We start from the raw sequence: 25,991 nt of genomic DNA, 5'->3' as shown, positions 1-25,991 counted from the left end.
CCATCGGGCCCTCTGACCACCACCAGTAGGCAAACATGGGTATCTTGCCCAAGGATATTTGGAGATCGAACCACCGACCTTCTGATTAGTGGCTGACCTGCTCTGCCACCTGAGCTACAGCCACCGCCAACATAAAGAAGCAGTGTGTCCCATTCAGTTCCTAGTTGGCCACTTGACTTTCTTTTTGTTTTGGGTCTTGACCAATAGGCCGTCAGGCTTTTTGGAAGACTTACTAAAACGTTTCTTTGAACTTACTTTTTACATTCATTTTCAGTCATGTGTCTGTACCTGATCATTTACAGAGAAACCCCAACAACAACAACAATATAGGTATGAACTGGGACCTGCCGACAGAGAGAGAGAGAGAGTCTTTCCTCTTGAATATTTGTTCAGTATTGTATCAACCTCCTTAAATGTGTAATTATTATTGGCGATTAAAATTCCAATTCAAGAAATAAAATGAAAGAAAATCCTTTAAATGCATTTAATGTATGTATTTCCAGACATACAGAGGATCTTTGCGTTGCAGCATTTACCTATATGAAAACGTTGTTTTTGGAAAGCAGTTTATGCTGTTACCAATCTGAATTAAAACAACTGATTTATATTATTTGTTCAGCTGTTTAGCAGTTGGCCTTCTCTTTCATTTGATAACAGGAAATTAAAGTAACTACTGATCATGAGCTGACCGTAAAGTTCGAGATAGGAACCACTGCAGTCTAGAACACTAACAGTCTGTTTTACACTGTAGCTCATGATCAGTTTCAGTGGATTTGTTTGAGATTTTTCTTGTTATTTCTTATGAGATGTCAAAGTAAAAGCATCAAAAGGACACAGATCAGTGAGCATGGATGGGTGCCTGACGCTTTATCTGCAATTCCTCTGTTTGAACTGTAGGTGGAGCTGCTACATAAAACATTGACCCCAGACTAAACCATGCAAAGGCTCCAGTGTTCCTCTTCTATCTGGACTACAACACAGGAATCAGCTCTTAGAACTACAAAGTGAAAACATAAATGTGGTTCAGAATAAAACAGGTTTGTGTGTTTGTGTTACTCCAGGACGTCAACATGACACGTTCAAGGACCCAGTAAACATCAGAGCAGACAGCTGTTCATAAACATGTCATAAAAACGTGCTTAAACTACTCAAAGCTGCCCCTGTGACCACTGCTGCAGAGCAGAATGAACAGTACTGATGGGGACTATGAAGGTTTGTAGTTTAATTCCTGCTCTTGCAGGATCAGTGAGTTTAAAGATAAACCTCACGAACACAACTTTAAATCCCCACGACATCACCAACAGTTCTGCAGGAGGACAGAAGCCCCTGATTTAATCTACCATAATGCTCTGTGATATGTTGTCATGGCAACATGAAGTCCAAAAAATACAAATACAAAAATGCAAAAGAAGAGGAGGACAACAAGACAGGCAGCTGGAGGAGCTTTTGAAGCAGGACAACTTTTCTGGATTTATCTTAACTGGAAATTCTGCTAAACAAGTCAAGCTGGAAACAAGGAGGCAGCTGGTTGGATTATATCTGAGGACAGGACGCATGAAGAGAAGCATGAGGAGAGAGGAAACAGCAGAGAGATGCTGTGGAGACGATCGTGGATCAAGTCGAAGAAGCAAGCACCAAAACTGTGAGTAGACATCACACACCAAGAGCTAAAATGACTGTGCTGATTAAGGAAACATTACATTTGGTTAGTTTGGGGTCTGGAGCTTCAGGTTTGTGGGTTCAGTTGGTCTCAAAATTGAAGAAAGACAAAAACATGTTTCTTTCAAAGGTTGTTGGAGGATTCTTACTGTAAGAACTGAAAGTTAATCCGTGGGTTTAACTGATAATTAAATAATTGTAATTGTTGTTATACAAATGTGCAAACATCAATCATAATTAGTGATCAATGTGAGTTTTAATCATTGACATTTCTTTTAATTTCTTTATATTTCTGACAAATTTGCAAAATATGAAAAAGAATTTTAGTATTTTTTCAAAATAAGACGTTTCTAATGGACTTCAAACTTCTGAGCTGTAGTGTAGATTGCAATGATAGTTCTCTATTATAGAAGATGATATAGAAGTATGAGGACAGGGAGACACTGTTAAAACGTTATGAGCTGTCTTGCTGCAGAGAAAGTGGAGTCTGTCATCCTTGAAATGCTCCCTAGATAGGCAGCTGGCAGGATTGAACGATGCTCTGCCTCTGTGGTCAAGTACAGACATCCATGAGCCACTGATGAGCGTGACAGATCAGGAAGCATGCATGAAGTGGACGTGTTAGGGAGAGTTTGCCATCAGAGTTAAAACACTTCAACTCAGTTTTTGATGATAGACACAACTAAAAATCCTGATCAGTTACAGACACACGTACACATGTAAAAGTTTGGAGTCAGCTTGTTTGGATCCCTGCACTCTTCTGTGACAGTGTGTGAGTGTGCCTTCAGACAGCCTGCAGTACCTCTGCCCCGTCTCCTGGAGCCCACAGTGTTTATCCTGGATTCATAACTATCTGCAAATAATCCTGTGAAACTTTACCACAGTGTCTCATGATCACTCCGAACACTACACTTATGTAGATATTTCACTAAATCTCATTCGTGATTTGCGATAAATGTTACCATTAATCTTATATTTCTTTATACTTCTGATTAATTTAGTAAAACATAAAAAATAATTTTACTGTTGTCAGAAAATTATAATGTTTACTAAGTTAAAGCAACTTCTTCATTATGTGTATATAGTACTACGATAGTACTAAAAATACAGTGGGGCAAAAAAGTATTTAGTCAGCCACCGATTGTGCAAGTTCCCCCACCTAAAATGATGACAGAGGTCAGTAATTTGCACCAGAGGTACACTTCAACTGTGAGAGACAGAATGTGAAAAAAAAATCCATGAATCCACATGGTAGGATTTGTAAAGAATTTATTCGTAAATCAGGGTGGAAAATAAGTATTTGGTCAATAACAAAAATACAACTCAATACTTTGTAACATAACCTTTGTTGGCAATAACAGAGGTCAAACGTTTACTATAGGTCTTTACCAGGTTTGCACACACAGTAGCTGGTATTTTGGCCCATTCCTCCATGCAGATCTTCTCGAGAGCAGTGATGTTTTGGGGCTGTCGCCGAGCAACACGGACTTTCAACTCCCGCCACAGATTTTCTATGGGGTTGAGGTCTGGAGACTGGCTAGGCCACTCCAGGACTTTCAAATGCTTCTTACGGAGCCACTCCTTTGTTGCCCGGGCGGTGTGTTTTGGATCATTGTCATGTTGGAAGACCCAGCCTCGTTTCATCTTCAAAGTTCTCACTGATGGAAGGAGGTTTTGGCTCAAAATCTCACGATACATGGCCCCATTCATTCTGTCCTTAACACGGATCAGTCGTCCTGTCCCCTTGGCAGAAAAACAGCCCCATAGCATGATGTTTCCACCCCCATGCTTCACAGTAGGTATGGTGTTCTTGGGATGCAACTCAGTATTCTTCTTCCTCCAAACACGACGAGTTGAGTTTATACCAAAAAGTTCTACTTTGGTTTCATCTGACCACATGACATTCTCCCAATCCTCTGCTGTATCATCCATGTGCTCTCTGGCAAACTTCAGACGGGCCTGGACATGCACTGGCTTCAGCAGCGGAACACGTCTGGCACTGCGGGATTTGATTCCCTGCCGTTGTAGTGTGTTACTGATGGTGACCTTTGTTACTTTGGTCCCAGCTCTCTGCAGGTCATTCACCAGGTCCCCCCGTGTGGTTCTGGGATCTTTGCTCACCGTTCTCATGATCATTTTGACCCCACGGGATGAGATCTTGTGTGGAGCCCCAGATCGAGGGAGATTATCAGTGGTCCGTGCCGGCCGTGCTTTTCAAACATCCACTGGTGGTAGGACAGCAGCAGTTTGAGGCAGAACCTGAGGGCGAGGATGAGGGAGAGCCACAGCAGAGTGCTGAAGACCAGCGCTGACACCATAGTCTGGCCCTGGGCACTGAGGGACATGTGGAGACTGCACAGAGGGAGTGAGATCGCTTTAATGATGCGAGCAGCTACAAGGAAACTTTTTCAATAGACAATAAATAATACAATCTGCAGGAAACTGGGAGGAACAGTCTTGATAAATGACCTTTTTAAGAGATGTCCCGTTGCTCTGTTTGTTACTTTAACAGAGCAGTGGGACATCTCCCATATCTGATAAAATAACTAAAAAAGACAATTTTTGTAATTTTGCCTCTACACACCACCATGGTAATTTACAGCCATATTTATCGGCAACACTCAGAGTCCAGCCCAGAGAGGCTCAGATATAACCAGACAACTGCCTGGTAATCAGTTTCAAATGTGAGGTAATAAGCAGTATTATCTGATTACAGCTACACTAAACACCGATCGGAAGTATTTTTATCTACAGCTAAGAACTGATGCAAAAATAGACTTCAGTGTTAGTGACCAAGACAGCAGCTTTTAGATTCCAGTGGCTCCAAAAACTGCTGCCTTTGACAGGTTAACACAAAATTATAGAATAAATAAATAAATCCGTTCTTGATAAATGCAGTTCTCCCCGAATAATCTGTTACTTTAGCAAAACTGAGAAAGTGTGCATTTCACTCACATAGCTCATGTTTAATCTTACCGTGAGGCTTCTGACAGTATAAAAATACAACAGCAACACCTAGCGGGCCACTGAGGAAGTGAACTGTGCATAGTATTAAAAACAATAAGATGTTAGGATATTAGATGTTATGATATTAGATTGCATTTAAAAAGTAATAAACTCATAATGAAGGCAACAAGCACGGGCAGTTCAGTTTTTTTCTGTAGTCTAGTACTGCACTAGTACAGCTTGGTAATCAGGAAAGTGAGTTTTGACTCTCCTGAGAAACCTCGGTTCCTAGCGTTCAGGTGGATGTAACTGAGACACGCCACCTACCTATCAGCTGTTGGCGAAGACACTTGCTGACGGCAGCGGTCGTCCCCAGCAGGACAGTGCACCCCACCACACCACAAAACTAGTCAGGAACATGACAAACGGTCCGAGATGTTGGCCCGGTCTCCAAACTCCCCAGATCCCAATCCGAGCCAGGATGTTTGAAAAACAAGCCCAATCACGGAGGCCCAAACCTACAACCCCAGGAACCCAATGTCTCCATCCCCCTGGAGTCCCACGTCCATGCCCCGACGGGCCAGAGCAGTGTTGGCACCATGAGAGGGGACCTACATACAGTGGGGCAAAAAAGTATTTAGTCAGCCACCGATTGTGCAAGTTCCCCCACTTAAAATGATGACAGAGGTCAGTAATTTGCACCAGAGGTACACTTCAACTGTGAGAGACAGAATGTGAAAAAAAAAATCCATGAATCCACATGGTAGGATTTGTAAAGAATTTATTCGTAAATCAGGGTGGAAAATAAGTATTTGGTCACCTCAAACAAGGAAAATCTCTGGCTCTCACAGACCTGTAACGTCTTCTGTAAGAAGCTTTTCTGTCCCCCACTCGTTACCTGTATGAATGGCACCTGTTTGAACTCATCATCTGTATAAAAGACGCCTGTCCACAGCCTCAAACAGTCAGACTCCAAACTCCGCCATGGCCAAGACCAAAGAGCTTTCGAAGGACACCAGGAAAAGTATTGTAGACCTGCACCAGACTGGGAAGAGTGAATCTACAATAGGCAAGCAGCTTGGTGTGAAAAAATCAACTGTGGGAGCAATCATCAGAAAATGGAAGACATACAAGACCACTGATAATCTCCCTCGATCTGGGGCTCCACGCAAGATCTCATCCCGTGGGGTCAAAATGATCATGAGAACGGTGAGCAAAGATCCCAGAACCACACGGGGGGACCTGGTGAATGACCTGCAGAGAGCTGGGACCAAAGTAACAAAGGTCACCATCAGTAACACACTACAACGGCAGGGAATCAAATCCCGCAGTGCCAGACGTGTTCCGCTGCTGAAGCCAGTGCATGTCCAGGCCCGTCTGAAGTTTGCCAGAGAGCACATGGATGATACAGCAGAGGATTGGGAGAATGTCATGTGGTCAGATGAAACCAAAGTAGAACTTTTTGGTATAAACTCAACTCGTCGTGTTTGGAGGAAGAAGAATACTGAGTTGCATCCCAAGAACACCATACCTACTGTGAAGCATGGGGGTGGAAACATCATGCTATGGGGCTGTTTTTCTGCCAAGGGGACAGGACGACTGATCCGTGTTAAGGACAGAATGAATGGGGCCATGTATCGTGAGATTTTGAGCCAAAACCTCCTTCCATCAGTGAGAACTTTGAAGATGAAACGAGGCTGGGTCTTCCAACATGACAATGATCCAAAACACACCGCCTGGGCAACAAAGGAGTGGCTCCGTAAGAAGCATTTGAAAGTCCTGGAGTGGCCTAGCCAGTCTCCAGACCTCAACCCCATAGAAAATCTGTGGCGGGAGTTGAAAGTCCGTGTTGCTCGGCGACAGCCCCAAAACATCACTGCTCTCGAGAAGATCTGCATGGAGGAATGGGCCAAAATACCAGCTACTGTGTGTGCAAACCTGGTAAAGACCAAGGCTAAGAAGCCTGAAAACCTTTATATTTTTTTTCCTGCCTTTGGAGTCTTTCCCAAGAAGAGAAATATTGTTCTAGCAGAAAGTGGTCCATTTGATTTTGATTTTGAGTGTGGTTTGTCTTGCTGCCTGATAAAATATGCATCGAGACGGATTTGTCTCCAGTGTTCTGGTGACAGGCTGAACCCAAAGACCACAATCAATTCTTGTTGGCCTTAAGATAATTCTTGACCAACATTGTTACACTTGTCTTTTAATAACACTTTTAGAGTCAGAGGAATTAAACCGTCAAGCCTGCTTTAGATGCGGTATTCTTCCAAACCTCCAACAATGCACAGCAATGGAGTGAAGTCAGTGCATGCAAACTCGGTCAGATGCAACACAGCCATTGTAAGGCCGAACATGGATGCACGGCTATTCTAATTTTTTCAGTATCAAATCTCAAAAGTTCTGGTGCTGGCTCAAGCAGACTGTTATGAAGGCATAAAGAGGATAGACATAATCAGCATGTGTTATTGCTAAATTTTGGACAATTCTTTCGAGATATGCGAAAATGAGCGAACCTGTCCAAGCACTAGAAATGAGATAGGCATGTGACTGTGTTGAAAACATTTTTGAGACAGCAGTTTTCACTCACATTAGTTTAGGATGTTTATTCCGAAAAAAAAAAAGAAACAAAAAAAAAAAAAAACGAAAAAAACAACCCAAAAAACTGGTAAAGACCTATAGTAAATGTTTGACCTCTGTTATTGCCAACAAAGGTTATGTTACAAAGTATTGAGTTGTATTTTTGTTATTGACCAAATACTTATTTTCCACCCTGATTTACCAATAAATTCTTTACAAATCCTACCATGTGGATTCATGGATTTTTTTTTCACATTCTGTCTCTCATAGTTGAAGTGTACCTCTGGTGCAAATTACTGACCTCTGTCATCATTTTAGGTGGGGGAACTTGCACAATCGGTGGCTGACCTGACCTGCACTCAATCTAAAGCAGGCGGTGCTGGACCAAGGCCAGGAAGATCGTGAAGGACCTCAGCCATCCCAACAACAGACTGTTCTCTCTGTTGAGGTCAGGAAAGCGATTCCGCTCCCTGAAGACCAACACAGAGAGACTGAGGAGGAGCTTCTTCCCGCAGGCGATACGGTCTCTCAATCACACCACCACACAGTCCTGACCCACACATATGGTTCTTACACACACACTGGACTTTCTGAACATTTGTTTACACTTCATTACTTAAATCACGCTGCTGTTATTGTGTATATATTTATTTATATTTCTTCATACATTCTTATACAGTTCTATATTGTGTATTTTGTTGTACAGTTATTTTATTTTCAACTTTAATTTATATATTTTATCTTATTCTTCCCAGTTAAATTTACCCTTCATTCTAATTTGTGTTGTACAGTTATTTCATTTTTAACCTTAATTTATATTTTATTCCTTCCTAGTTAAATTTACCCTTTTTAATTTTTCATATTTATTTCCTATCTTATTCATAACCTTTTCCTTTTTTGTTTTCTTTAGGTCACGAGCAGTTGTCCAAGCATTTCACTACATATCGTACTGTGTATGACTGTGTACGTGACAAATAAAATTTGAATTTTTGAATTTGACTAAATACTTTTTTGCCCCACTGTAACTAGTTTGCTTGCATGCAAATTGAATGCAACTAAGTAACATTATGTTTGATTGCCCTTCGACCTAAGAGATGTTTGTGGCTGTGTGGCAGGCAGAGGTAGGACCTAAACGCAGGACTCAGAACCAAAAGGACAGAAACAGGTAGCTTTACTGTTGTGATTACATAAACTCAAGTGTAAAAACATACAAAAAATCAGAAATTAGGAACTATACACTAGAATTAAACAACTAGGAATTAACGACTGAAACATGGCCCACATGGAAATGCAGCAAACGGGATGATGCAGCAACAGTCAGAGGGAGACTGACATACACAGGATGAGGAGAGGATGGACCACTGCTGACACTAATTGCACACTGACAGGAGAGAGGAGGCAAAGCAGAACACAATGCACACAGGACACAGACAGGCAAAATAAAACAGGAAACAGATGGAACGGACACAGGATGACGGTGGAAACAAACACTGAGACGAGACTGACTCGATAAAGGGAACGCATGGAGGGGACAGACATAAGACTAGAAAGACAAACGCAAAGACACTGAAGATGAAAACGAGGGCGACAGAGAGAATGAGAGACAGAAGGGGGGAGACGCAAAACAAACTAAACTTAAAATAAATACAATCTACTCAGCAAACTCCTAAGCACAAGAAAATACACCAGGAAATGTAAATCACTCTAAGAATACAGCAACAAGATGAGATTCAAGAGTCCACAAAGACAAAATGCAATGACAAACACAACAATGCTAAATCATTACAAACATTGTATGTGGGTATGATTAAAAATAATTAAAAACCAGTTGTTGTAATGCAATTAAATGATTCCAGCTTTTATTTTTAAAATCAAAAAGTGTATCAGCCAACACACTGGACATTTTTCTGCTGAACAACAAACACGAATATTGCCACAATTGTAGCTGGTGTTATTTAATAAAATTTAAATTCTATATTTATTTGTTACACAATTTAAAAATTTTAATATACATATTATAATGTCATATATATCATCTTACAATAAAAACAGATTCAATAATTCTGAAACAAAGTTTAAGCTTCCCATAACTTTGTACTGCAAGTTATAGTATTGATATAATTGATATAAAATGTATGTATTGTTCAGCCATAAGTGCAGTCTCTGGCTCAAACAACACATTTGTTTTGCATTCAAATGCATGAAATTGGTATGTTGTATTTATATTTTAAGGATGGCTTGTTTCCAGTCCAGGCACTGCTGCCTGATTGACTGTCATGGATTTAGTTGATCCAAATGCCTGAAGAAAGTCTTTAACATCTCCCTTTAAGTACAGTGGCAGTGGATGTGGGCTTGAGATGCATTGACCTAGAACCTGCTGGTGACCATCTTCACTGAACACGCCGTCTGTGACGGAGGGTGAAGTAAAATGCTTCCCAGATGGTATTGCACGGTAGCTCAAAGTCATACAGCCCTTTTCTGTGATCATAATTCCATCAGTTTTGTCAGGACTGCAAACATCACCAGCCGCAGCTCCAAACCATGACACAGCCTCCCTCTTACAGTTTGTTGTAGACATTCATTGTTATACATTTCTCCTCGCATCCTCCTTGTATACTGACAGTGAACCAACATTTTTCAAATTTGAATTCATATGTTTTTATGGAGCTGCCAGCAGGAGGGGAAAGGTGAAGACCACAGAGAAGGTTTATGGATGAAGTGAAGGTGGACATGCCGAGCGATGGTGTCGCAGAAGCGAATTCAAGGGATAGGCTATAGTTCTTTGAGAATCACTTTGTTGGTGGAAAAGTAATATTTTATGCTTTTATCTTTGTCATTTTTCACTGACTCAGCATGCAAAATGGGAACAAATTACATCTGTTTTGCTTAGTGTTTTTGACAGGCTGACAGTTCCTAAACACACTTACAATTAAAATAGGTTCTTTGTTAAGTTGCTTATTTATTAATTTAGTGCTTCAGTATATTATGGATCAGTGATAAGTGGCTTAACAAACAAATCTTCACCTAAATACAGTCAGGTGCAAGGACTTGATTAAAATGACTGGGAAAAAGTAAAAATAAAAAGTTTAAAAGATCTTTACAAACCTGAGAATTATTGCTCAAGACTACTTTAAATCAGTGGTTCCTAAACTTTTTCCCGCCACATACCCCGTGAAACATGTCAGCTACCAATGACTCACGATTAGTGTCTATAAATACAATGCAATACCGCATGCATAAAACTAAATACTGCAAAGTCGATTATTTCTCACCACAAAATGAATTTATTAAAATATTTTAGTAATGACCCAATTTTAATCACAAACTTTACTACTTAATACTAGCAGTGTATCAAAAGATTTATTAGAATTCACCATTTTGTCGAGAGCTTAAAGGCCAGATGTGAACTTTCATTAAGCAGAACTTTATTTAATGTGATGGGCAGACGCACACAGCTTTTCAATATTTGGCTCAATTTGGGAAAGGATGAGTCTTAAATCGTTTTCCACACAAAGTCTTGCTGTGTGTTTTGTTTTCATTTTTTAAAAGCAGAAAACCCCCTTTCTCACAAGTATGTGGTTGGCGGAAGGCATCAGAGTCTTGATAGCGTGTTTAGCCAGTGCATGCTGTTTAGTGCGCAGTCCTATGCAGAAATCCACCAGGGAGATCCAACTGTGGCGATCTCAATTAGGCTCTCCTGGTCAGACGGTCATAACGAAGTAGGCTCGGCTGAAACATGTTTCAGACAGAGAGGAATTCCCTTTGCAGCAAGAACCTCTCGGTGGATGCTGCAGTGTACCCAAGAGGCATCTGGCGTGACTGCTTGTACACGCCAAACCACACCTCCGTGTGTCCCAGTCATGGCCCATGCGCCATCAGTGCTAACACCTCTGTCACACACGAGTCCATGTGTGTTCACGAATGTGTCCAGCTTTTGAAAAATATCAGCGGCAGTTGTCTTTTCTTCCAGCAGTTTACAGAACAGCATGTCCTCCTTGATAGTTCCTTCATAAATGTTGCCCACATACATTAGGAGATGCGCCAGGTCAGCCACATCCGTGGACTCATTCAGCTGTATTGCATAAAATTCTCTGTGAAATATGCGCTGATGGAATGGACTGTATCGTCTTTTTTGCCTTTTCCATTGTCCCTACCATATCTAAAGCAGCAGGGAGAACGAGGTCCTCCAAGTTGGTTTTAGCCACTCTGTAACTGACCATGTAAGATGCTTGTAGTCTGTTTTTCTTCATAGGATTTGGCATTCGAATGCAAGTTTTACTTGTTGAAAGTGATTTTAGCTGTCGCTCAATATATTCTCTTGGTTTATTTTTCAAATGGGGATGATTTGTCTCTAAATGTCTGCACAATAGTGAAGGTTTCATTGAGTTGTTAGACAATACTTTTGCACAATTAACACATTGTGGCCGGTAATATCCACCAATATTTATACACGTGAATCCCCGCAAAATATAATTGTCATCATATTTGCGCTTCTTTGATGAGGGTGTGTTACAGTCCGAGGTGATATGCTTTCTCCCACTTTGACGCTCTGCATCAGACCCTTAATCACTTTCTCCACGACTGTCTCCAGCTATGCTAGCCACTTGGCTAGTAACCACAGATGCATCTGTGCTAGAACCCCAATCTGACCATTGTTGTTGAACAATCACCTGTGCGGTCACTGGCAAATGCATCTTCAGATATGAGCTGATTGGTTTTAGTGGCCGGTGTTTTGGTGGTAGGGTGTTTTTTTTCCTTCTTCTTGTTAACCATTTGTCCATTTCTGCGCTGCACTGAATGCTTGGAGGCAACTTTGACTGTCAGGCCTCAGTCAATCGGGCAAGTCACGCCCATTTATTTTGTCAGTGCAATGTTTTTGCTGAACACCAGAGGGTGGTATATAGTCATTTAATAACCACAGCAAACTGTATTAAAGCAAATTTAGGCTTTTTAAATTCGTGATCGCCACTCCAACCTCAACCCTCATGTACACCCTACAGCCACTTGTGTGCCCCCGAGGGTACGCGTACCCTAGTTTCGGAACCACTGCTTTAAACAATACAGGACATTCTGGCTTCTTGACAACAAAATAAATGTGGTTTGGCTCAAGACTTTTGCACAGTACTGTACGTATTGAACAAATGACTAGATATCGTTCCATTTGCCTGTGCATCAGGAAGTCTACATCTACAAGTATCTGGAGATTAATCGTTATATAATTTACATATTTTGCTTGTTTCCTGATGAACTACGGAAAATGCTTTGTCATTGCACGTGACTATCTCCCAGCAGGTCACATTAAACATTAAAGTGGATGATGAGTTTTCTACGAATCAGGAGGAGAAAAAAAATGCAACTTCATCCTGTGAGTCACAGCTGGTACAGACACCCCGGCTCAGTGATTGGTGGAAACATACGTCACATCTTGCACGAGCACTTCCGGTGGAGTATAAATACAGGGACCCGCGAGTGTCCCTGTATTCACCAGGGGAGAAATCTTTGAGGAGTTTTTGCTTCAACAGTGTTTGAACGGAACTTCTTGACTTCGTCCCGCTTTGTATTTCAGCTACTCTGCACTTCGGAAGAAAAACCCTTTTCTACTTGAACACTACACATAAAGTCGACGTGAAGCTTTATTTTTGCACCGTTTTTGTTAATAAAAAGCACAAGAAACGCCAGCCGAAATGGAGTCCCAAGTGCGCCAGAACTACCACCGCGACTGCGAGGCCGCCATCAACCGGATGGTGAACATGGAGCTGTTTGCGTCTTACACCTACACTTCTATGGTGAGAACACGTCATGTGATGCTGATGTCTGTAATAACCTTAGTCTCAAGCTATATTAGCTTAATGCTAGACAAAGAGAACGGAGTAGAGTCGTTAAATGTAAAGTCCGGTATGTTGTTGCTAATTTCAGTAATGCATGATTTCAGTAACGGCTTCTTTGCTGCCTATCATGTGCCAATAAGCAGGTTGTCAGATACGGAGTGTATTTTCACCACAAGTACTGTCACTAAGTAACCAAAAAATGCTGCGTCATGCTTACGGTGGCTTTTCCATACACATGCTCGCTTCGCAGGAAACGAGTGTAGACTCTGTCCTGCAGAATTTAGTGCACATTGTCTTTTTAAATCAAATTTGAAACATTTTATATCAAAGTTAAACTTGTATAACTTGTGTTGTACAGGGGCGAAATGATTGGTGGTGTGTACCAATTAATAACCTGTGTCTGATTTGTCAGGCCTTCTACTTTGACCGTGATGATGTGGCCCTGCCAGGCTTCTCCCACTTCTTCAAGGAGAACAGCCATGAGGAGAGGGAGCACGCTGACAAGCTGCTGTCCTTCCAGAACAAGAGAGGAGGTCGCGTCTTACTCCAGGACATCAAGGTGTGTACAAACTGAACCAGTCCTGCTGTGACATACCTGACTGTGTCTCTAACACAGAAACTGGGATTAATGAGCAGTGTTATGACACTTGTTCTCTTGTTGTTAGCGTTAGTGTGTAATGTGTACACAGAGTAGAGCTGGGCGATATGAGATTTTTTCATATCACGATATGTTTTTTTCATTTCAGGCGATAACGATATCTATCACGATATGAGCCAAATAACTATATTTGTAAGATTTAAATGTGCCGTTGCTCACAAGTAAAATGTGAAATAATCAGCAGCTTGTTTTTATTTAAATATTTATTTCCCATAATAAGTTCAACAGGGTAGATGTACTTAAGGAACATGAGACTTTTTCAGATAAATAAAGGCAAATATTGCAAACTACACAAAAGGCAGCCGCTAAAGCGTTTAAGTTTCAAAATAGAACAAACGAAACAGACTAAATTGTCAATTCCACTTAGAAACAAAATATTAATTCTAAAAATAAATCTTAGTTTGTTTTACAGAAGAACAGACAAAACTGACTAACTTTTGTCAATATCAAATAAACTGAGAACTAAAAGGAAATTCTCAATCTCTCCTTGTTGTATAGCTGAGCTTTTCAAACAGTTTTAACAGTTACTTTAGTCTGACAAAAGCCGAATGACGAATTAGCGCTTCCAGTCAGAGACTGAGGCTACGTCCACACGTACACGGGTATTTTTGAAAACGGAGATTTTCCGTTTTCGTTTTAAAAAATAATCCCGTCCACACATAAAGGCAGAAATGAAGGAAAACGCTGCTATGAACATGGCAAAGCAGCAGGTGGCGCTAGATTCCTAACCGTACCGAAATGTTGGCCAATCAGAAGTCTAGAAGCCTCGGTGGGAAAAAGTAAACAAAGCTGGGGCATAGAAGCAGAACCGAGTCGTATGTGTGGACGGACAGTAACTGTGTGTATATGTAAGCATTTAAACACTGCAGAGAGTAGAATTAACAGTATTGTAGAAATTCATTTCACCGACACAATAACGTGGCGCACAGTGTGACGCATGCACCAGTTTATTGTATTTCCAGACTTGCTTTCGGCACAATTTACAGTGCACGCTACTCTATTTTTGTCAGACTTGAAATAGCCGAAATACCTTCACACTACGGAACTTCTATGGCTCTTCCGTTTGACAATCTCTCCGGCATTGGAACCATCATCTGTTTTCTCTTCGGTCACGCTCGGTTGATTTTTCTAGTCAGCACACTCATTTCCTCCATTACCCGCTGGCTGCTTCCCAAACAAACACACGTGCGGCTTGGCACTTGTGCTGTACGTAACAAGTCACGCGACGTGACGCTGCGGCTGTGATTGGTTCGGCTCTGCGCTACTTGATTTGGATTGGCTGACCCTTTTTTTTTTTTTTTTTTTTTTTTTTTAAGAGGACAAGAGCGGCGAGGTCTATCGCGATAGCTTAATTTCTCTATCGAGTAAAAGTTATATCGCGATACATATCGTTATCGTTCTATCGCCCAGCTCTAACACAGAGCTTAAAACAAGTGTTCAGTCTCTAACAGAATTGTTTGTTGTGCAGAAACCAGAGCGTGATGAGTGGGGCAGCGGGCTGGAGGCCATGCAGTGTGCTCTGCAGCTGGAGAAGAATGTCAACCAGGCTCTGCTGGACCTGCACAAGCTGGCTTCTCAGCATAATGACCCTCATGTAAGTGGGAGTTGGAGGGAAGAGTTTGGGGTTAAAGACTGAACTAGTTGATGCTGTGTATGTTTGACAAATCATCAAATGTTAACTGTAGTTTGTTTTCCCAGCTGTGTGACTTCCTGGAGAGCCACTACCTGGATGAGCAGGTGAAGTCCATCAAGAAGCTGGGTGACCACATCACTAACCTCACCCGCATGGATGCACACAACAACAAGATGGCAGAGTACCTGTTTGACAAGCACACTCTGGGTAACAAGAGCTAAATGCTGAGACGTAGAAGTGAGCCTGGAGTCAGCATGTTAACAACACAGGCTTTGAAGTAAACTCACTTCTGCTCCAGCTGATTTCTTTCCTGATTTCCTCACTTTAAAGCTGGCATCAGTTCTTGTATGTTGTGGTGTTTTTGTGTGAAATGTCACATGGAGCGATGGATGTTATCAGGGTATGGCTCTGCTTCTAAGCTGTCTGACATTTGGAAATGTTTCTGATCTGTTCATCTGAATAAACCTTTTGAGCTGGATCTTTGGTCTCTCTGCATCTGTGACTCGCTCACGAATCACTTCAGTGACTTGGGGTACAAATAAGTGTTTAAATCAGAATGTGAGTGTTACTTGGAGTTTTGCACAGTGAAGTAATGTTAACTGACACTTGCTGACAACATTTTGGTACACTTCCACCTCAGTGCAGACCTGCAGTTTCATGGCTGAAAGCAATGAGACTTTGTTACTTGTGATTGTGCTTTTACTTAACAGTTGCTGGGTGGATGAATTCTGACAGATAGGGCTGCAAAAGCAATGAGTGTTTGAGAATCCTTTTTCTGGTCAGATGAAACAAAGCTGGGACTGAAAAGCCAGACTTGGACTTTTGAGCTACAGTAAACTTGCTCTCATGTAATTTTCTTTAAAGCGGTCTGGCTAAAAGATACAGTAACCACTGACCTTAAGTTCATACTTAAGAATGGAGATAATTTTAACTACCCAGTAAAAGTAACCATGTTCTATTAAAATGTTTCCAGGAGAAACAAAAGCCACCTGTGTAAAGTTTATTCATACAATAGTATACTTTGAAATATGTTTTTCACGGTATATTTTAACCAAAGGTTCCTTAAGTAATAGGCCTGTCAGGGGTCAGCAACCTTTAACACCCAAAGAGCCATTTGGAGCTGGTTTCCACACAAAAGAAAACACTGAGCCGCAAATACTTTCTGACATGTAAAATGAAGATAACACTGTATATATTGTTTTTTTACTTTTATGCTTTGTGTGAACAACTAAGGTGTGTTGCTTATGAAATCCATGAAGTGCTGCAGAGAAAATTACATTTTATTTATGTAATGAACACATTTTGAACTCTTAAAGAAATATAACAAAAGGAAAGATGCTGAACTAAAATGATCCAGCAAACAAAAACTGTTATATCACCTTTGTGCTTTTGGAGCCTTGACCCGACTTTTAAAAATATTTTGAAAAAAGCACTATGCTGATAAAAAATTATTAAAAACAGATATTTGCAAAATTCTGCCTAAATATGTATTTTACTTGGTTAATCTGTGTGGCGGGGCGTGGTCTGCAGCGCCGCTGCTGGGGAGGTGACGCACCTGAGCGGCACCCGCAATCACGCCTCGCCGCCTGAAAGTCTGTGCTCTCTCTGCTGTTGTGTTGGTGTGTGTCGGGCTGTGAGCTGCAAAGCCACAGCCGGCTGTATGCGTACAGCAACCGTGTGTGAATAGTGGTTAATATAGAGATGCTGAAAAGCGTGTTCATGCAAACATCGTCGGGTCTGCCGTGGTATGTTTACAATGGGACTTCTGCTCCTGAACCTCTGCGCACAGCGTCTGCAGATCAGGGCTGTACGAAGTCAGTTTACGCAGGACTGTAAGCTGTCGTCTGTGAGGCGTGAGCGCTGTTTGTTTGTAACATAGTTCACGGTGGAGAACAGCTGCTGACATAATGTGGATCCAAAGATCCATAATTGGCCTACCTGGGTTTGAAAGTCTCGATAAATGCAGGCGTTTCGGCGGGTACACCGGCTTCCGCGAGTGTGACGCTTACTTTGAGCGATGAAAAATAATAAAATAATATTATTTTATATTTCAATATCACAATAATCTTCTAGAACTACAAGTTAAAAAAAGAACTAAAGACAAATAAAATACACTTTAGCTAAATACTGAAGTATAAGGACAAAAGAGCCGCAGGTTGCCGACCCCTGTTCTATACAGAAGTTGAACTGGAACTTTGACCACTAGGGGGGAGTGTTTTACCATTAACAGTTCTAATTGTTTGACTGTCAGATGTGAGCTGTAGATATTATTTTATATTTCTTTTTAGCCCTACCCACCTTTTTTCAAGGTTTCTGTTACAGGTTTCTGTTGTGGAGAAGAATGTTTTCATATTTATTAGAACTGTCAAGAGAGGTCATCTTGTGCCCCATTATGCAACACCAGCAATGATGGCAAAGAGTCGCACAGCGCCTGATGCAGCGCCGTAGTTCTTGTGGTGAAGAAGGGTCTAAACGGTTCTATGTTGACTACTGCAAGATGAATGAAGTGTCACAGTTTGATGCTTACCCCATGTACCGGGTCGATGAGCTGCTGGACCGGTTAGGCACCGATGTTAGATTTAACCAAGGGCTACTGGCACTTGCTAATTATACCCCTCAGTCTGTTTTGTTGCCACATTAATTTCACCCTCCGTTGAATTCAATTGAATTCCTCTTTCCTCTAAAAGGAACATGACTTCTGGAACAATGTCCTTTGGACAGATGAGAACAAAGTGGAGATGTCTGGCCATAATGCACTGCTATATTTGGAGAAAACTAACACAGCATATCAAGACAAACATCTCATACCAACTTTCAAGCACGGGTGATGATTTGGGCTTAGTTTGTTGGTGACACCACGGCCCATTGTTAATCAGTGTAGCTTCAGTCATTTTGCAGATGTACTGTTTATAAGGTTGGGGAAACCTGCAGGAAGCTTAGGTTGAAGAAGTCACTTGGATGAATGACAGAATATTTGTTCCACTGAAAACGCAATGTTCACTTGAACAGAATCAACTTTTTAGGATTTCCTTACCTGGATCATTGAGCATGCATTAAGACATTTTAACCAACTTTGGGAAGAACTGCCTCAACCTAGTATGTGAGCAAACTTAACATAAGAGCGCTGACTACAGAAACCACAACAAAAATCTTCCAGAAGGCACAGAGCCAGCTGCTCAATGAACAGGTGAGACAAACAAATTTTATCATCGATGTGTTAAATTCGAAAGCGGCTCCGATTGAGACTTACAGTGAGTCTAGATGAGAATACCCTTCAAATGGTGTTTGAATTCATTGAAAAGGCTCATCCAGCACAGCATGAACAGTCTAAGACCAGGCAACAAAGCAAGTTTGACTTACTTGTTGACATCAGCAAAACACAGAGCGTATTCTCAGCCACTAGATGAGAGAAAGATGCCACACTGAGGATGTGGATACATGAGCATGTTTCTGGCAGACAAGTCACTCAAGCAGTGAACAACATTCTCGCAAAATGACTGAACACTGAGAAAAATCTCACGAGTGGAAATGATCACAGCCACAAAATCAGCAATTATAAAAAAACACAGTGCAGATGTGAAAGCAGATGTGGAAGTTTTGGCCTATCGCAGCAATGCAAAGCCCCCGGCCCTCACATTGCTTAGTAAAGACAACAACATTGTCGTCCTTCTGTCAGACAAGGGTTGGTGCGCAGTTTTGCTAAACCAGAAAGACTATCATGGGAAAATTATGAGCCCCTGAAACGAGACCCAGGAAGTAGTTACAGGAAGATTGTCTGAAACAGGACGATGCTATTAACCGGACCTCATGCCACAGGCTATAACCAGGGGAAACTACACCAATTCTGTATGGTTTACTGAAGATACTGAGAACAGGTACAAGGGGTGTACCTGTAAGACCATATTGTTTATTTGATCAACTTGGTCATCTATAACACCTCAAAGTTTCTGGCTTTGATCCTCAACCTGTTGGTAGTCAGCTCTAAACACCACATTTCTGGATTTTTCTGAGAAGGCGAGAGACGTCATTATGGAGGCAGATGGTTTCGTATGATGTAACATCTCTCCTCACTTGTGTTCCCGTCATTGAAGCAGTTGAGGTAGTAAGAGATAACAGGATGACTCCAACTCAGCAACAGAACCACTCTCAGCGTAATGTGTAACATAATATATGAAAAGTATTATATAACGATTTATCATATTACATCCTTTAGAAAGCTACAATGAACATGGTTTACTTTGCTATGGCTATCTGAAGATGCAAGTGTATATACTGCCCCACTCTCTTTAGGTGCTTTCTGGACTCTATATACTAGGCATGGGTACCGGTGTCCGGTGCCATGATGGCACTGGTTCTGACATAAACGGTAGTAACCAGACCGAAAAGCAGCGCACATTTCGGTGCTTTATTTCCCTGAGCTGTGATACACTTCTAGCCAATCATTTTACGTTTCCCAGGATAGTAGGCGGGTCCAGGTACGTGCGTTCTTTTAGAGCAGAGCTACAGATTAAAAATGTCCAAGGCGAAGCGGTCAAAGGTCTGGTTGTACTTCACAGCAAAATATGCAAACTCAGCAGCCTGCAACAAGTGCTTTAAGCTGATACTGTGATACTGTCAAAGGAGGTAACACCAAGAATCCGATGAAACACATGGCGACGCATAGCGTTTTTTTTAAAAGCCGAGAAATGCGCCGTATTTGATAGCTTGCTGCGAGACCTCACACTGTGCACGTTGGGTGTGGTGCCAGTTATCGGACCCGGAGCAACATCCCCCAAAAACCCGAAGAGTAGAGTCCTGGCCCCTAGCCCTGCCAGTGTAGCAGAAATGATGAGGATGATGATGCAGCAGCAGCCGTTCTTCTCTGCGTGAGTAGCTTAATGTTGTTCGTGTATAATTTACGTTGAGTAGGCTAACCACGTTATTGCATTAATGCATGTAAGGTGAACTAGCAAACATCATCATAGCTACATGCGGCTGTCCTCTTGTTTGATGGCAGATACTCCCTTCACCCTGGCCAAAAAGGCTAAAATGACCAAAGAAAAAGTGGGAAACAGCTAAACATGAGAGGTTTTTGGACAAAGTTTGTGTTTTTTCCATTGTTTAAGCTTCCAGCCAAGAGTGATACCATATATGCCCCATAGCTGCAGAAAAGGCTAACATTGTTATCTTTTTACAAAAACAAAACAAAACAGCTGAACATGAGAGGTTTTTGGACAAAGTTTGTGTTCTCCATTCTTTATTAAGCACCGGTTCGAGCACCGTTTAAGCACTGGCACCGTTTCAAAAGTACCGATTTGGCACCGGTATCGGATAAAACCTAAACGATACCCATCCCTACTATATACCCAGATCTCTCATACTCCTCCCAGCCATGCTGTGCAGAAATACTAATTAGCCATCTTTCAGTGGTGCATCTCTAACTGGTCAAAATTCTTTTTTCTGTGGTCAGCAGTCATTCCCTAATTCCTTGAAACATAACGTGCAGTGGGATTTGGTGCTCCTGAATCCCCACATGAACATCTCTTGCAATGGGGTTGACGCAAAAGAACATACACTGGCCTGCATAAGAGTGGTATTATAACGAGCATAGCTGGGGCCGAGATGAATTCTAGCCTCTCTGAACACGACAGAGCATGCAGCAAACTGAGGAGAGTCCTATTAAAACACGTGCACTGGCCATTTCCTGGCTTGATGGTAAATATTACGAAAGCTGCTGGATGAGGCAGCTTCCAAAGCTGTGGCCCAAGAAGCTTTCGGCAAAGTGTAATGAACAGCCAAAATTATATTTGGTTGAGTGGCCTTGTCAACATTAACAAAGTGGAATCCACTCACACCACCACCTTTATTGTACTTTGATGAATTCTGAATCCTGACTAAAAATCAGTCTAAAATTAGCTAAGACAGCTAGGTCAAGTAGCTCAATAGTGCTCTGACTCTTTGTCAGTGCTCTGACATGTGAGACCGTTCAAATGCAAAACATTTGCAAAACATAGAAACTTAAGGGGCTGGCAGTGTCAGGAAACTCACAGAAAGTGCAAATTAAGTTGTTTGGATGACCCAAATTTGGGTGTGTCTTCCTTCATGCAAACATTGACGAACACTCATTAAAGTTCCATATGTTCTCCTTTACCAGACTAAATCCAGTATGTTATTTGTAGTACTCTGAAGAAAACTACGGAGAAAGTAAGTCCTCTACTTGCCAGCTGGTGTATACGAGCAATTAATGTCATTTGTTCAATTTCATAATCGATTTGACATTTCAAGGAGACATGAATGGCATGGATTATATTTGGATCTTCACAGGTAAGACAAATTACCTTTTACTAAATGTATTTTCCCATATAAAGAATCAATGCCAGATATTTTATTGTTTTAATCTATCTAAAACCCACACCATGAACCACAATTATGAAGGAAAAAAGTGCACAATCACAAAATGTACTCTTCTTTTACTCATAACCTGCTTTGCTCACTTAGAGATGTTGTGGAATATTATCTTCCCTTAATTCTTTCCTCTTTGGGTGCCTATTTTGAAAAATCAAGAACCCGTTCTAATCTCATGGTCCTGGGTTTGACCAAATGTTTTGTTTTTTGTTTTGGGCTTATATTATGTTTCTTTTGGATGTAAGAAAACTAAAGCTCTTTAAATACTTTATGTTAACAGGTATTTTCTTCTTGATGGAATCTGGTGCACCAACAGGTACAACCCTACTCCAACACCCCTTCCCACCACCCTCGACTCCCAGAGTAATCTATTAATTTGACTAATTACTACAGTTTTTTTTCTTAATAAGGTCATCTCCTCCAAAACCTGGCACTGAATCAGAATGCTGTACAGTCCTCAAACAATGACAGCCTGGGTTTTGCTGACAAGGCAGTTGATGGCAACAGAGACTCGAGCTATCAAAGAGGGTCCTGCACACTTACCACCTCACAATCTGATCCCTGGTGGAGGGTAGACCTGAAGAAAGTGTACACAATCGGCGCTGTACTAATTACCAGTACAGTAGAACTAGAAAACGGGCTGGATGGTGCTGAAATTTGGATTGGAAAGTCAACAGAGATCAATGACCATGAAAGCATGAGGTGAAAACACTTGATAAAGCCCCAAATAATGAAATCATTATGTGAATAAGATTTATTCCTTCACTTTCTTTCTGTTTTTTTTGGGCTCTTGCATACACAGGTGTGCTGTGATCTCTCACTTTCCCAGTGGACAGACATTTTACTTTCCCTGCAGGTCTTTTGAAGGACAATACGTCACAGTGTTTCTCCCTGGAAGCAAGAAGATCCTAAGTCTCTGTGAGGTTGAAGTGTACTATGGTAATCACATTTCAGTCTGATGCTGATACAGACGTCTGGTATTTCATAGACTCTGAAACTCAGAAAATGTTATGAAAATTAAGTGTGACCTTTAAAATAACTGCACAGTGCACCTTCTGCAGAAACCGACTTTTCCTGGTTTTCTTTCAAGGATACCCATCACCCAATTTAGCACTTAAAGGAGAAGCTACTCAGTCATCTACGCTCTCTTTTGCTGCTGCATCCAAAGCCATCGACGGTAGACGGAACTCGTTCTATACCAATGGGTTCTGCAGCCACACTGCTGAAGACGAGACCGACCCCTGGTGGCGGGTAGACCTGCAGCACAGCTTTACAATCACTACTGTAAAAGTCACCAACAGAGGAGATTGCTGTGCTGAAAGACTGGATGGAGCTGAGATCCGAATAGGGAACTCACTGGAGAACAATGGAAACAATAATCCCAAGTAATGATGAGAATTCAATTTTCATTATGAAATGAAATTAAGAGATACATGCTATCCAACTTTGGGAAAATCCATATTAACAGAATATTGTCTGCATATATTCGTCTGTCAGGTGTGCTTCCATCTCCCACATAAAAGCGGGTAAAACCTACACATACCAGTGTGACGGAGGCAGCATGGAGGGTCGCTTTGTGAACCTGTTTCTTCCTGGACAGAAGAAAACTCTCACCCTGTGTGAAGTGGAGGTGTATGCTGCCCGAGGTAGAGCTTTTAGTGAGTGAATCTGATCTACTGAAACACACCTGCCTGATAATGACTCATGTCTGTTTGTTCTTTTCGATACTCAGTGGAACCGCTTCCAAATGTGGCCTTAAACAAAGAAACAGTACAGTCATCGACTTGGTCTGGGACAGAATATTGGGCCTCAAAAGCTGTCGATGGATGCAGAAATGGACAAGTGCCACAAGGATGCTGTACCCACACTTCACCAACAGAGGACTCGCCCTGGTGGCACATAGACTTGTTGGGTCTCCATAAGGTTACTGCTGTCACCATCATCAACAGAGTCGGGAGTACAGCTTACAGGCTTATTGGGGCGCAGATCTTGATTGGGAACTCACTGGATCAAAATGGAATTAAAAACTCCATGTAGGACACGATTTCTCCATAAATATTTATGATTTTATTTTTCTCATTTAAACAACAGCACATTATTGTTTAGCCAAAACATTTTCTTTTGTAGATAAAATAAGTTTGATGTTTGTGTAAATCTATCAGGTGTGGCACTATCAATTCATTAGGGAGTTCCCCAACACACACATTCCAGTGTAATGAAATGGAAGGTCGCTACATCACTGTGTTCTTACCAGGACCTCAGAAAATACTGACGATGTGTGAAGTGGAGGTGTTTGCTTCTCTCTCTGGTATGGCCGTGGTGTGTTTGTTTCTAGCACCATATGTTGTGGTTGCATGTGCTTGTTGTTGCTTTCTTTATTGTCTCTATATTGCTTTCCACCTCTCAGTATTCATGTTTTAATTTGGAGCTGAAAGCAACCTTACAATTCAGCCTGTTAAAACAAAATGAAAACAACCAAACATGGTTGGAACAAACGCAACCTGTCAAGATTTTTCTTCTCAGCCCCCAAAGCTGTCACTCCTCCACCAACTCCTCCACCATCTCCTCCCACTGTGAGCGTACTGCTGGGCGAGAGGAATGTGATGGTTGTGGGAAAGAGGCTTTGCTGGTCTGATGCTCTGATGTACTGTAGACATTATCACTGGGACCTGCTCAGCCTTCACAGCCAACAGGAGCAAGACGAGTTGGAGAAGCTGCTGGGCAGCCTTCCCTTCACCCTCACAGACTACATCTGGCTGGGACTGCGCAGGTACTGTGCTTATCATGTAAATGCTCTTAACACCTCAATGAATGAACAGGACATAATATGAATGAGATGTTGTTCATGTCCAGTTGCAATACAATGTAAAAAGAAATCTATCCAATGATTAGAAATGTGAAATGACCACAAAGAGACAGAAGAAGAAGTAACCACATCAAATAAAAATATCACCACAAAGCAATGCAAACAATGTACACAATGACTCAAACTGACTAGGAAAGGTTTAAAAGAAGATAGAGAACACACAAAGTTACCAACAGAGCACCACTTATCTAACCGAGGGTCACAGGAGTGCAGTTAGTTCATAATAACCCTGAACTTGGTAGGAGGAAGAAAATGGATGAATGGTTGGTTTTAGGTTTTTGGCCCCATTTAACATCATAAAGATAAATCTGCATCATATAATTGTGGAAAAAAGAGAAAAAGCTTTTAAACATCCACAGGTAACATAAACAGCAGCATTTTGTTCACTCTGTCCAACAGGTCACTAAGAGGAAATGACTGGTTCTGGATGTCTGGACATTCCATGAATTTCTTCCATTGGCCACAAAATTGGGTCCCTCGCTATTATTCGAACACCTGTGGCGGCATGGGCAGCACAGAGGACTTCCAGTGGAAGGACATCCACTGTGGGAAACAACTCAACTTCATTTGCCAATTAGGTTGGGCTTATACCACTGTAATGCATTCTGCGATTTGTTGTACACTTGTGATTCCTCACAGTATCGTGTTTCTGGGGATTAATTACTCTACTCTCTGTTCATTAGGTGCTGGGGACGACATGCAAAGAGTGTATTTCTACAGCACCAAGAAAGACAGAACCCTAGAGTAAAGGCCAACAACATATTGCAAATGCAAATTGCAATGTGTATAAGGGGGGCTCATCTCACCTTATAGGAGGCAACCTTTCTGCAAACAGCTGCAGTCGGACTTGGACTGACTGCAGTCACTCTGAGAGAGATTAGTGAAGGTTTCAAATAATTGCTGTCCAATTTATAAATGCAGACTAACTGCTACAACGATTCCATCAGTTTGAATGAGGCTTTATCAGTGAGCACAACTCAACTTCAGGTTATATTCCTTTGTTACTAGGTTACTGAGTGCAAATGTAAAAGTTAACTATGAATTTCTGTTAAATGGGTTTTTCTCTCTATATAGACAGATCGGTGATTTACAATTTATTACTGTTAGTTGCCGTATTATCAGAAACATATTGCATGTAATTACCAGCTTGACCCCATTCATCTCCTCCTAGATGAGTCGACCAATCATGATGAAACTTTGCACAGACATTGTCTAGGGCTCTGTAAGTGCCAACATCTAATTGCTATATACAAATGTTTTACCCACAATTGTATATATTTGATAGATTAGAGTGTTTGTTGCAATATAATGTATCATAGCATCATCACTATAGTGATTGTATGTTTGTATGTTTCCTCTCTGCTAGTTTAAAAAATAAAGTGTCACTGTGTTAATGAACCTTTATGAACCATTTGATTTTAATTTGATTACAAAAGTAGC

At 41.4% G+C, this 25,991-nt stretch overlaps 2 protein-coding genes across 8 annotated transcripts; both read left to right on the top strand.

Moving 5' to 3' along the window:
* The first annotated feature begins 12,643 nt into the window (after positions 1 to 12,643).
* Positions 12,644 to 15,779, top strand: LOC113021434 (ferritin, middle subunit). The gene is made up of 4 exons (XM_026166103.1): positions 12,644 to 12,968; positions 13,423 to 13,569; positions 15,137 to 15,262; positions 15,367 to 15,779. Exons 1-4 carry the CDS (start codon positions 12,867 to 12,869, stop codon positions 15,520 to 15,522), a joined length of 531 nt encoding a protein of 176 aa, XP_026021888.1. The 5' UTR covers positions 12,644 to 12,866; the 3' UTR covers positions 15,523 to 15,779.
* Positions 15,780 to 20,151: 4,372 nt separating this feature from the next.
* On the top strand, positions 20,152 to 25,923 carry LOC113020089 (uncharacterized). Of its 7 annotated transcripts, XM_026163766.1 has the most exons (13): positions 20,152 to 20,166; positions 21,435 to 21,484; positions 21,566 to 21,604; positions 21,966 to 22,001; positions 22,096 to 22,387; positions 22,488 to 22,624; positions 22,776 to 23,070; positions 23,183 to 23,331; positions 23,418 to 23,718; positions 23,848 to 23,993; positions 24,209 to 24,455; positions 24,951 to 25,129; positions 25,235 to 25,923. In XM_026163766.1, exons 3-13 carry the CDS (start codon positions 21,571 to 21,573, stop codon positions 25,297 to 25,299), a joined length of 1,881 nt encoding a protein of 626 aa, XP_026019551.1. In that variant the 5' UTR covers positions 20,152 to 20,166; positions 21,435 to 21,484; positions 21,566 to 21,570; the 3' UTR covers positions 25,300 to 25,923. The 7 variants fall into 7 exon arrangements, with proteins under 7 accessions (XP_026019551.1, XP_026019548.1, XP_026019549.1 ...); XM_026163763.1 differs by having other exon boundaries at positions 21,435 to 21,604; XM_026163764.1 differs by lacking the exon at positions 20,152 to 20,166 and having other exon boundaries at positions 20,600 to 21,484.
* Positions 25,924 to 25,991: the final 68 nt, after the last annotated feature.

The sequence above is a fragment of the Astatotilapia calliptera genome, chromosome 4 (assembly GCF_900246225.1).
Source record: "Astatotilapia calliptera chromosome 4, fAstCal1.2, whole genome shotgun sequence".
Classification (NCBI taxonomy): domain Eukaryota; kingdom Metazoa; phylum Chordata; class Actinopteri; order Cichliformes; family Cichlidae; genus Astatotilapia; species Astatotilapia calliptera.
Note: the sequence above shows the minus strand (reverse complement) of the source record. Positions and strands in the feature narration are given on the sequence as shown.

Coding starts and splice junctions, on each gene's coding strand:
- LOC113021434 (XM_026166103.1), top strand. CDS start 12,867: ATGGAGTCCCAAGTGCGCCAGAACTACCACCGCGACTGCGAGGCCGCC. Junction 12,969..13,422: donor CTTACACCTACACTTCTATG/GTGAGAACACGT, acceptor CTGATTTGTCAG/GCCTTCTACTTTGACCGTGA. Junction 15,263..15,366: donor CTCAGCATAATGACCCTCAT/GTAAGTGGGAGT, acceptor TTGTTTTCCCAG/CTGTGTGACTTCCTGGAGAG.
- LOC113020089 (XM_026163761.1), top strand. CDS start 21,881: ATGTTTTGTTTTTTGTTTTGGGCTTATATTATGTTTCTTTTGGATGTA. Junction 23,332..23,417: donor GGAGGTGTATGCTGCCCGAG/GTAGAGCTTTTA, acceptor TTCGATACTCAG/TGGAACCGCTTCCAAATGTG. Junction 23,719..23,847: donor AATGGAATTAAAAACTCCAT/GTAGGACACGAT, acceptor TAAATCTATCAG/GTGTGGCACTATCAATTCAT.